This window comes from Geospiza fortis, unplaced genomic scaffold, assembly GCF_000277835.1.
Source record: "Geospiza fortis unplaced genomic scaffold, GeoFor_1.0 scaffold172, whole genome shotgun sequence".
NCBI classification, from domain to species: Eukaryota; Metazoa; Chordata; class Aves; order Passeriformes; family Thraupidae; genus Geospiza; species Geospiza fortis.
In genome coordinates, this window is record NW_005054309.1 from 10,928,141 (window position 1) to 10,940,622 (window position 12,482).

Below are 12,482 nucleotides of genomic sequence, written 5' to 3' on the forward strand. Positions count from 1 at the left end.
AGCGGCGGGGGAGCCGCGAGTGAGCGCTGGCAGCGCCCGAGCCCAATGAATGAGCGAGCGCTGCCGGCTGCGCTTTTTGACCGGCAGGGGAAGGCAGGGAAGGGAAGGAAGGGGGCGGGCAGCTTGCTCAATCCCAGCCCTCCAGGTTGGCCTGGGGGATGCTCTGAGTGGTCAAGGGGGGAGCCGGGCTCGCCCCAGGGCGGATTGGGACGTGCAGGGCTGCGCGGGCTGGGTTGGGTTGTTTTGTGTCGTTTGTGCAAAAGAAAGCGTTCCCTGCAAGTTCAGTTTGTGGTCGGTGTGTGCCAGGGCTCTGGAGGGGATTGGTAGAAAAATAAACATACCTGGAGTTGGTTTGGATACACGGGTCTGGTTTAGCTAAATAGTGCAGCTTTTTTTGAGGGTTAGGCGGTGCTGTGTAATAAATTCTATTATATACCAACAATTTATTGCTTTAAGCAATAAAGGAGAGCTCTTAAGGAGTTCTAACAGCTTGTTACAGTCCTGCTTTTCCAGCCCTAACTAGCACTTACACCACCATTACTCCGTGGATGATCTGATAGTGCTGTATGCTGCTTTGGGAACTGTAAATCTGCAGCTGTGCCATCAGAGTTGTGTCTGTTACCTTTGAAAAAGGAAAACAAGGTGCTTTTGGATGAAACATTAATTTAGTCTAAGTCTTATTGGTATTAATCTGGTTTAAATTCTGTAATCTTCTTGGTTCAACAGGCCATTAATCATGTCAGAGATGCTTTGCTTAGGTGAGATTAGGGATGATCTCATAGAAGTTGTGTATTGGCTATGAAATATCCAGAGAATAGCAAAAAACCCCTCCTGTAATTACATCTGACTTGGAATCTGTGCTCCCTTTCCATTTGTGTTTCTGGTTTTGCTTATACAAACCTGCACAACCTGTGCCTTGGGTACTGGGGAGGAATTCCTCCCTGGTGGTGGGGACAAGGTGGGGATGGGGCACAGGTTGGATTCTGATCTCCTTTCCAACCTAAATGCTTCCGTGATTTTCCAACAGGTATGTGCCAAACCTAAGTCATCCTGGGGAAAAAAATTAGTCTTGGTGCTTGAGTTTTGTCTTTGGAAACTCCCTTTGGAGTGAAAATCCATCTGCCCACGGGACACTGCAATGTGCTCCAGGGCCCTTGTTCTTCCCGAGCTCTCTGTGCTGCTGGGATGGGCAGAGCTGGAGCTCGGGCCAGCCTTTTCCAGGAGTGGGTGCAGGGCTGGCACCACCCCACCACGCCCCTGGGGTCCCCCCATGGAGTGTCCCCAGCTGTAGGACACTGCGTGCTGGAATTGTGTCATTCCCAGCGTGTGGTCTGCTTGGGAAGGGTGAGGAAATCTAATCTGGAAAGTATTGGGGGTCAGGGTGGCAGGGAAGGAATAGGAAAGGAAGGCATTTAGGGAGTTGAGTGGGATGTTTTTCCATTCTCACACAACAAATGTTTTCTTAGTTTAGACTGAGGCAGATGAAGCAAGATTGGGAACAAGTGAATTATTCAGAATTCCCGATATCACCTCTGGCTGTCTGAGTCTGGGAATCGGGGGACTGGGCAGCTGGGTGTGCATAAATCCCCTGGGAGCCCATAAAGATGTGACAAACAAACAGCTCTGAGTATCCCTTGCTACCTCAAACATGAAAAGACCAGAAAGTGGCCACCTGGGTTGTGCCTGCTGACCTTTCTTGAGGTCTCTGAAGAACAGACCCAAACTGGGATATCTGGGATTATTTACACGTGTGCACACAGGTTCTTCACTTAAAAGCAATTCCATGTCAGTGAGGTCACTTCAATCTCCCTGCAGAGGGAGGGGATTGCTCTGATTGCCTTTGCTTTCCATTTATCTTGGTTAGGGAATATCAGCCCAGCAGTGTTTGCTGCAGGAAGCTGCCCAAAGCTGTGCTAGCACAAAGTATTTTTTGTTAGAGTGGTTTGGTGGCTGCAGTCCATCATCTGTGATTGCATCACTCCTCTGATGCACCCCACACTCCAAACGCTCCTTTGCCAGACTAAATAATCAGTCTTCCCTTCCAGATCCCTTCCTATCCCTGACATCCCAGCTTAGGCAATAGCATGGCTCAGGTTGGTGTCTTTCCTTGCTTAAAGCTGTTATTTTTGTTTCTGCCTCTTGGATTCCTTCCCATCACACTTCTATAGCTGGGAGGAAATCTGCCTGTCCAGGAATACGGGAATTTCATCTTTTGCAGTTGTTGCTGAAATTTGGCTGGAGTTTGCTCCATGTGGGCAAAAAACTCCCAGTGCAAACTAAGCAAGGGCCAGTGCAAAGAAAGGACTTAGTGCTGGAAGCACGACGTGATCTGGAGAGAAAGTAATTTTTGGTGTATTCAGTGCGAAATGTTTCCATTTTAAGCTATGACATGAGTCTGAAAGTTCCATCCTCATCCTGGGTTGGAAAGGACCCACAAGGATCCTCCAGTGCAGCCCCTGGCCCTGCCCAGATACCCCAACAATGCCAGCCTGGGCAGCCCTGGCAGCGCTGTCCCAGCTCTCCTGGCAGCCTCAGGGCTGTGCCCATTCCCTGGGGAGCCTGGGCAGTGCCCAGCACCCTCTGGGGAAGAACCTTTCCCTGATCTCCAGGTTCTCCTCTGGAGGAATTGGTGCTTGGCATCAATCCCATGGAAGGTTAGTGGTGATGTTTTTATCCAGATCCACTGGGAAGAGCCCAGGGAACATGGTTAGAAAATGGCCAGAGTGGAGCAGTTTGCTCATCTTTTCAGGGTGATTCATCCCCAAATCTCTTTCCTTTGCTCCTGGCCTTTGTGACTGTGCAGAACAGAACGAGATAAATCTGCCGTGTCAGTGGGGTGGGAGTGGGGTCTGGCCTGGCCTTTGGCACTGCTGGGGCTGCACAGGGGGCTCGGAGCAGCCCCTGGGAAGCAGCCAGGGATTCTCCAAGCAGGACAAGGTGCAGAAGTGTGGCTGGCTGCAGTGGAGAGCCACTCCTGAGAAGGATGGGGACCCTCAGGGATCATTACGAGCTGTTGGGCTCAGAGCTGTCTGAACCTGCCCTGAGTTATGTGCTCGTTTCTTGGCTCAGCGGGAGGCTGTGAGACCCAGCTGTGTCCTGGGGTGCATTTTCTGTATCTGGCAAGAGCCCCACATGCTCCAGTCTGAACCCAAATATCCTTTTCCTACCATCCATGAACAGATCTGCTTATCTTCCAAAGTCATCCGGCTCAGATGTAAATGGGAGGAAAAGCAGCAGGCCAGAGAGCTGATTCCTCTTGGAAACCAAATCCAAAGAGGCCATGAGGACTTCCAAGGGTTTACAAAAAGAGCCATACTAGGTTGCAATAGGCAGATGTTTTCCATATGTTGCTCAAGTGAAACTTAAATCCATTGAGGCAGGCATGTACTGCGATGTGAAGTTATATATTTTGGTATGAGCCTGGGCTTCAAATTGAATTATGCACAGACATCTTAAGAAAATGTGTGAGAGAGGGTTTAGCATATCTCTGTCTGTCTGCAGTTGGCTCTCTCTGGCTCCTTTCTATTCCTGGAAATGGCATCCTTAACTATTTCTGTTCACATGCATGTTTAGCTCTCTGTTCACCAACTATTCCTTCCATATGATGCTTATTTAATTTGAAAATCTGAATCTCAGCAAAGGAGAATTGTAGGTTTTGTCTTTTGTTGTTTTTGTTGTTTCTTTGTCATTTCTCTCCTACTTTCTTCTTTTGTTTCTTTGTTAATTGAAATCACACTTAGTTTGGCCTGGGATTCAACAGAGCATCCTCCAAAACTGAAAGCTCATTAAGCAGCATTCTTATGATATTCAGAAATAAAATTATAATTAATAGGAATTAGTGGGGTTTTTTTACACAGTGTTGTTACGCCTGCAATGATTTGCTCTATTTTGATAATTTGTTTGGTTTCTTGGCCCAATATATAATTCTCTACAGTTTTATGCCTCCCTGGTTTTGTACTGGTGATCTGTCCAGGCCAGGTTGGAGCAGCCCGGTGGAAGGTGCCCAGGGGAGGGGTGGAAGGAGATGAATTTAACATCTCTCTGACCCAAATGTTCTGTGATTGTTAGCCTGCTGTCTCCAGAGCATGCTGGTGCTGTGGGGCTCTGCCCAGTGCTGGGCACTGACTGACAGCTGGTCCCTGTCTGTCTGTCTGGGTTTGGAAAGACAGGTGTCTGCTAAGGAAGGCAGGAGCCTCCCCTGAAATACAAAATGTAAACGTCCTCCCTCCAAATTATTATCATTTTGAAAGCAGTTCTTTATTAGGAAAATTAAAAATACAAAAGTACAAAAAAGAAAACAAACCACTGCCAGAGTGAGAGCAGTCACTGCCCCCTGTGTGTCAGGGGGTGGCACAGCCCCATCCCATGGGGGCTCAGCCCTCCTGCAGTGCCAGCTGTGCTGCTGCTGCAGCAGGGATCCTGCACAAGGGGGGAGTTTTCCTCTGCAGCTCCAGGGCTGCTGCAGATGGGCCTGGGCTCCCTCTGGCAATGCAGGGCAGCAGAAAGCTGCTCCTCTGGCAATGCAGGGGGCAAAGGCTGCTGTGCTGTCCCAAACCTCAGATTGGATCCAGGTAGGAATGCTTGGCTCCTCCCCTGGGCGCAGCATCTCCCCATGGGATGGTGGAATTTGATCAGCCATGCAGGGACACTCGCTGGCCATGGACAGAAGATAATTAAGAATGAATGGCCCATGAACAGCAGATAATTAATAATTAATGACCCTTTAACAGAAGAGATCTGGAGGGAGGATTGGCTGTGGAAGGGATAAAGAAAACTGCGCAATGAGCAGCAGAGAACTGCCCCAGCTCCAACAGATGGTAAATAGGATGCGCCCCAGGCACAGCTCCCCGGCTGAGCTCTGTCCCTGCTGTGTCCCCAGGGAACTGGATGCTGCTGCGGGTGCTGCCCGCGCTCTACGAGAAGGAGCCGCGGCCGATCCGCGCCCGCCTGCCCGAGCTGGGGGCACCCATGGCCCCGCTGGACCCGCCTGCTAAGCAACGCCGGGAACATCTGCCTGCCCCTCCTTTTGGGGGGTGGGTCTCACAGGCTTGGTGAGGGAGGACTGGCACCATGCAGGGCTGCGCCTCGTCACAGACGTGTTTTATGAAAAATCCTTTCCTTAGAATTTTTTCTCCTGAGAAGCTGAGAGGCTTCAGGAACAAAATGTAAACAATGGTTATGTGCTGCTGTGGAATGCAGATGGTCTCATGTGGTTGTTTTTAATTAATGGCTAATCACAATCTGGCTGTTTCAGACTTGCTGCTCAGTCAGGATTTTGTTATCATTCCATTTTCTCCTTTCCTTGCAAGCCTTCTGATGAAATCCTTTCTTCTATTCTTTTAGTATAGTTTTAGTATAATATATATAATAAAATAATAAATCAGCTTTCTGAAACATGGAGTCAGATCCTCGTCTCTTCTCTCGTCCTGGGACCCCTGTGAACACCACCACAGTGCCTTCCTGTGCTAATTGCCTGTCAGTTCTCTAATTCCATCCCAAGTTCTCCACCTAGACACAAGGAGAACAGAGCAAAGACTCTGCTGGACTAAAAGATTTGGGTTAAACCATTTGTCTCCAATGTTTTCGGCTCTTCCTCTGTCAGCTGAGTGTGAATTCCCCTAACTGTGTTTCTGTCAGTGTTCATGAACTGTATTAAAACCCATGTCAAGCACAATTAAAACGATTTAGGAACTGATGAGACCTGATAATCCCCCAAAAACAAAACAGAAGAAGGGGTTGTTTTTTGCCCCATGGCTGTGTCTGAATGTCTTTTCCACAGCTGCAGCAGTTTCCCTGAATCCAGGGTGCATTAGTGTGCCTGTGTACCCTGAATTAATCCCTCAGTACACAACTGCATCCTGTTTGGCAGGTGGCTCCGAGGACTACACCCTCAGTGTCCCGAAAACTGGGTTCTTACAAGAAATGACAACTTACCTACAGCACATTTATTATGCAGTGGGGGTCTTGCCCCCCATTTTTCCCTCTATTCCAGCTCCTGACCTTGTCACATTGTTTAGTTTCTGGTGGAACCCAAAAATTTCAACAAGTACTTTAATTTACTGTATTATTGAAAAAGACTGAGTCTTATGTTGTTTTAATCAACAAAATATAGACTGCCCTGGAGCAGGGAAAATATTTAGTAAACGTAGGTTTTGGTATTTTTTTTTTAATTGGGCATTTCCTTACTTATTTATGCATAACTGCCATATTTTAAAGCAGAGCATACCCTTATTCCATATGTTCAGTTGAACTTGGATTGACCTCAGTGATAGCTCCATGCAAAGGTCACCAAGGGTGGAAAACTTCTATTAACTCAGAGTCTGGTGGCTTGTTTTTATCACTCTGGTGGCTGTGTCTCCTCTGGTTATATGTGTTCACAATTCAAAACAGAGATCCAATTTGTTTCTTATTTTTTAACAGGTGCTGAGAGAGTGTTTGCCATTTTTATTTGCACACCTGAGGGACCCCAACCACAGCGAGGTGATTCTAAACATCCTTCTGGAAATATCCAGCTACGAACCTGCAGCCTTGGCCCCTTTCCTTCCCACGCTGAGGGAAACTGGGGAGAGTTTCCCCAATTTGATTGGGCAGACAGCAAAGATCTTTGGAGCTGTTGGACATCTCGATGAGGTAAGGTGGGAAACAAGAGGACATGCTTGGGTCTGGGCTTGGGGTTGCTTTTATTCTTGTATAAAGTAATGCATCCACATATTTCTTATCCAGTAACCCAACTGCCCTGCCATGGAATCATGGAATACTTTGGGTTTGGAGGGACCTAATGATGATCTTATTCTAGGCCTTCCCCCTTTGGCAATTAATTTGGGTGTGTGTTGGCTGGGCCTCATGTGTCTGAGCAGCACAGGAAGACAGCATCCTCGCTGTTTCTACTGATCTGGAGCTTTACATTCGTGTAAAAGTAAATTTATCTCAGAAGAATCAAAACCAGATTTGGTTTGGCTTCATAAATCTTATTTCTGTTGTGTGGAAAGAGGAACCAAAATCCCATTGAGGCCTGGGAGCCAAATGAAGTTTTTTGTTCTCTCCTTGTTTACTTCCATCCCCCAGCAAGTTTTACTTTTATAAGACCTGCAGGTGACCACATTTAATTCTGTGTTTAGTATTTGAGCGTCAGCATTTTCTAGAAACTTTACAGTTGCTAACCAGCCAATCCTCAGCTGAGCACAGCTGGGCTCAGAACTGAAGGATTTCATTTGGATTCTGTGTTTTGGGGTGTTGAACCAGCTCTCCCCATCTGGGTGTCTCTGAGGCTTCATTTCCGCTGAGTTCTGCTACTTCAAAGGGCCTGAATTTATTTATTTTGCCTTTTGTTGCTGTGATTGTTTTATACCAAACTAAGAATGAGCGAGGAACCAACTGGCCCTGTTGGATTGCATGTAGTGCTGGAAATCACACACTAGACTAAAGTTTACAAAGACTTGATTCAAATAATATTTTCCCCTCGTGTTTTTAACCTGTTGGTTTATGTGGCTACCCCAATCTACTGAGTGGAGCACACACAGCCTGCACTGAATAATTTATGTCCAGTCTCCCTGGAGTAAATGTTGAGAAAGCTCTCACCATGTCCTGTGCCATGAGTCTGATTTTTTGGGAAGCTGCTGACTCAGCAGCATCCCAGCCCACGGGGAGGACACATTTGTCATTTGTTTGCTGTGTTTGTCACTGACATCCAGGGACCCTGTGCTCCAGACTCAAAAACAGGGATAAAGACAACACACAGAGGATGGCAGAGGTGAATGTTCCACCAGGAGATCAACGGCTCCTCTCTTGTTTTGCTCTTCAAAAAGTTAGGAATTGTGAATAATTCTGAATTATGGAAGATCTTAAAATGACAGAATGGTTTGGGTTGGAAGGGATCTTGAAGCTCATCCCATTCCCCTGCCATGAGCAGGCACACTTCCACTACCCCAGGCTGCTCCAAACCCTGTCTAAGCTGGTCATGCAAAAAGAATCACCTCACCAAAGAGGGGAAGGAAATGCCTCCATGGCTGATTCCTGAGCAGAGGTGAGATCATGGAATCATAAAATCTGCCAGGCTGGAAAAGTCTTCCAGGACCATCAAGTCCAGCCACCAACCCACGTGTGCTCCTGATGGTCTCATCTCACAGCCCCTGTGTCAGGGCCTTCCAAACCCTCCCTGATCCCCTGTCCCCTCTCCCCTGAGCATGCTGTGGATGTTCTGTCACTTCTCAGACAGGAATCAGCGTCCCCTGCCCGGCCAAGCAAAACAGGCAGGCAAGGAGACATCAATGGCAGTGCTGGGACTTTATTTGTTGATGTTTTATTTCACTGGAAGGCTTGCCTGGGGAAAAGAGGTGGCAAGGATTGAGGCTTGGCCCTCGATGTTCGAGACTGTGGATCTGAGCAGCAAATCCTCGCTGGCTCCCTGAAAAAGCCTCCTGTGCTTCCAGGGACCCCGGGAGAGAGGAGAGCTCTGGATTTGAAAGGTTGCCCCTTGTTTACACACACCACTTCTGCTGGTGTCAGCAACACTCTCGGGGGCAAGCTGGAGTCAGAACTTGTCCCTTAACCATAAACTTGTGCAAATGAAAAACCATCTTGGGGCTCAGGGCAGTCGGACACTTTATTTTTTTTCCCCTATGTTTTGAACCACCGGGGAGTTGGAGTTATTTCTGAAAGCCTTGTGATGTTTTTGTAGTCTCCTGAACCTGTTTTTAAGAAAAAAAGCACAATTTGCCACACCTCGTTGCTTGTGCTTTAGCTCCTCACCTTCTGGCAGATGTAATGCCGTAAAATGCAAGGGCTGCTTACGAGAAAATACACGAATACATCAAACAGGCATTGCTGAAATAACAAGGGGTTATGTGCATCCAAATAGGCTTTGTGAAACATTTTGGATTAGAACTGTGGCAGGGATAACGGCTGCTTTCATGTTGAGCTGTTTTGCTGTAATTTTGTTTTGTATAACAGTTACATATTATATTACTCAGGCGAGTTTATTGTTCTTTTACCTCACTCCAGGCGAGTAGCAGCATTTCAGCATGGCTGGAGACTCTCCAGCTGGATCAAAGTGACAGGAAAATGGTCAAAACTGCTCCTCCATTTAGTCTGCTGCACAGTTTGTTTAGAAAACAAAAATGTGTTTTAAATGTTAATTGAGCCTCTGTTTATCTCTTGGAGAAAGGATCGGCTTTCAAATAAATGAGTAACTGTGCACCAAAGAGTCAACCTCGTCCAAGCCATTGAGGAAAAACCTTGGTCACATCAGCCCAGCCCAGGGTGTAGCTGGTGCTTTCCCCCATATGGCTGAAGGGGTGCAGTTTGTCTGATCCACTCCTGCCATTTATCTCTGTCATGGCAAAACTGCTTTTCCTTCAATTACGTTGGTTTGCTCTTCAAAAAAAGCCTCACCCGTGATGCAGGGCCGTGTCCTGCCAAAGCCTCCCGGGTATTTTTACAGCCCAGCTGGGTCTGGAATCAACCTTTCAGCAGAATTTGCTCTCTGGTTACGAGGTCCCAGAAGAGAGGAGGAAATGGGGCTGGGACCCTGCAGAGCCCAGAGCACGTGTGTGGCACATGAGCTCCCTGCTGGCCCTTGGGAAGAAGAAAGCTGTTTGGTTTTTTGCCTTTGTTTGTGTTTCAGCACAGGCTGAAATCCAGACATCTCCCAGTTTCTCCATCAATCTGCTGAGGACCAAGTGGGCTTCCCTGAGTGAAAGGATTCCCCCAGTGAAGGATCTGATGGGAGTTCCTGAGTTAATTGCTGGTTTTTCCACTGCTCTTCCCACTTGGGTGTTTTTAGGACCGTGGAACCCAATCTAATTAGGAGAGCTCTAACAGAGGAGCTCTAAATTGGAGATGTTCAGATCCAGGCTGGATGTTCCCCATTCCTGGAGGTGTTGGTGGGGCTTGGAGCAATCTGTGGAAGGTGTCCTTGTGCCCATGGTAGGGGTGGGACTGGGTGGTCTCTGAGGTCCCTTCCAAACCATTCTCTGGTTTTATGAAGTAGCTGAGCCAGACTCATCGGAGGTGAAAGGGGAGCTTGGTGCTGCTGGGGCCCTGATCACTGATCCACCAACCCAGAAGGATGTAGGGCCCTTAAAGAGCCTTCAGGGATCTGGCTCTAGGTCTGAGGAGGAGACAAGATGTCCTGAGTTAGGCTGGGTTAGGTAACACCAAGAGGAACAAAAGTCACTTCAGTGTAACCACAAATAAGCTGTGTTTGAGGCAGCTGCCAGTGTCATGGTGGGGCAGCCACTCTTCCCCAGGGACGGTGACTCAGTCCCAGCACACAAACCCCTGAGAGCAGCAAACAATGAATTCATGTGTTCAGCCCTGTTCTTATCTCCCCACGCTGCCCAGGAGCGAGCCAGAGCCTCCCTGCTGTATCTGGTGAGCCAGCTGGCCAACATGGAGCACTCCTTTCACCACCTCCTGCTGCTGGAGATCAAGAGCCTCACCGACAGCTTCCCGAGCATCCTGGGCTGCCAGAGCAGGGACATTTACCGCATGAGCAACAGCTTCTCTGCCATCGCCCGGCTGCTGGCGCGGCAGCTCGGCACCGACGGCGCGGCAGCCAGGTACTGCTGCTCCCACACTGCCCCTGCTCAGGCCTGCAGCTTGGCTTGCACGGGTTCCACATTCTGTACTGCCCTAGGGTGTGACTCTGAACTCCATACAAAGTGTTAGCTTTACAGCTCAGGCACACAGAGCAATCCCTGTCCAGCCCCAGAATCAGGGACATCTCTGCTTTGCGCCCAAAAGGTGCAAACACTGAATTGAGGAGGGCAAATTGGGAGGGTGGGACTGCATCACCTGGAGCTGCAATTGGACAATTAACCCCAATATGGAAAGGGACCAAAACTCATAAAAGTGTGAAAACTCCTGACTTGGGGTCCATCTTAGGTGGAGCCCCAGCCAGGCTCTTGCAGTGCCCAAGTTCCTTTGAAGGCCTTTTAATGAATCCCTACTTTATTCCTTTATCACTGCCCAGCCTCTCTTCCAGGTAACCTCTCTAGGCATCACTGTGAGGTGCCAAAATTCCCACTAAATATGCTTCCATTGCCATGAAGAAAGCCATGCCCCAGATAAGTAGATTTAAGCAAGCTAAAAAAGCCTTGGTTAAAAATAAATCAGTGAAGTCAAGCTCACAATTATCAGTGAGTTTATTCTAGAAAATGCCCACTGAGGGTGATGAGAACAATGGCTGGCGTAGCTCCCTGATGAAGATTTGCCCCAAAAAAAATCTGAAAAGAATTTCTGAGGCATCCACAGTGAGATGTTCTGCTTGTTTAGCTGCTTCTGACTGTGCATCCTGAGGTTGAAATGTTGTGGGGTTTGTCACAGTGAGGATAGGAATGTTATTTAAATACAGAGTGGCAGTCACTTCTAATTAGAATTCGAGTTGTGTATCTGTAGTAGGTCAGGGGGGCACACAGGAGTAATGATTCTTTGGAAAAATGGAACACAGGTGTCAGAAAACTCCTGATAGTGAAGGCCAGCCCTGGAGCCAGACTGGGAGCAGCGGAGCCAAAACACTGAGGTCAGTGGAGAAACAAATAACTGGTGTCCTGGAGAGAGGTAAAAATGAGAAAGGAGAGGAGCCCAGACAGAGCCCCTCATCTGCCTACAGGGCTGTGAGCAATGTCCAAGCCTCACCTGGTGGCAGAGCCTCAGCAGAAAGCAGCTCTCAGCATTCCCAACCCATCATGGTCCCTCCATTTATGGTTAAAAATTACTTGGTTTGTTAAAATACTGTGATATTCCTGTTCCTTATTATGTTCTGGCCTTAACATTCATCTCTTGAGCTGCTAAGAAAACCCGGTTAAAAACAAGGTTTTCATCAAAATCTGGCTGTTTCTAGCTAAAATTCTCTTTGTTAAGGACTGGCTGAAGAGTAGAAGCTTTATTGTCTGTGTGAGTGTGGTTACAGATGATTTTCCCTCTCTTCTCCTTGATTTTATTTCTTTATTTATTTTAAATTTCATTCCTTCCCCAACCCTCTGTCCCCTCAGTATCTCAACATGGCTGTGAGGGATCGCAGCAAAATGCTGGTTTTTCACAGTTTTTAGCTATTTGGTTTTACATTTCAGGTCAGTATCAAGCAGAGTATCAGCTCAATCAGACAAGGTTGAATGAGAGCTCTCTGCTGATTGAAGCAGAGCTGGTTTTGACTCGTGCTTGGGAAGTGGGACCAGCCCAGATGTGAAGGTGGAAGTGCCCTCCAGCTCTGGAGCTGCTGCAGTCACTGAGCTAAAGAGCAGCAATCCAGGGTGGTTGTGCTGGCAAGGGAAAGCAGGATTTTAAGCTGTGGGCCTGGATTGTAGCAATTCCTTCCAAAACTCCTGTGTTTACATAAGGAGAAGCTGATTTTTTCAGAGCCATGGCTGGCCTGGCGTTGTTTGACACAGGGAATTTTACATGCAGGGACTAGGGAGCATAATTAAAACCAGGCCATGCCCTGCTGCTCCTTACTGTCCCAAAATTGCAAGTTATTCAGTCCC

The 12,482-nt window shown here is 47.9% G+C and overlaps 1 protein-coding gene across 1 annotated transcript in view; it reads left to right on the forward strand.

Moving 5' to 3' along the window:
- Nucleotides 1-12,482, forward strand: part of VEPH1 (ventricular zone expressed PH domain containing 1) — a 50,661-nt gene that overhangs the window by 13,769 nt on the left and 24,410 nt on the right. The window contains exons 5-7 of the mRNA XM_031055442.1: nt 4,880-5,016; nt 6,421-6,630; nt 10,342-10,559. Coding sequence (XP_030911302.1) covers nt 4,880-5,016; nt 6,421-6,630; nt 10,342-10,559 — 565 coding nt within the window. The remainder of the gene's footprint in view (nt 1-4,879; nt 5,017-6,420; nt 6,631-10,341; nt 10,560-12,482) is intronic.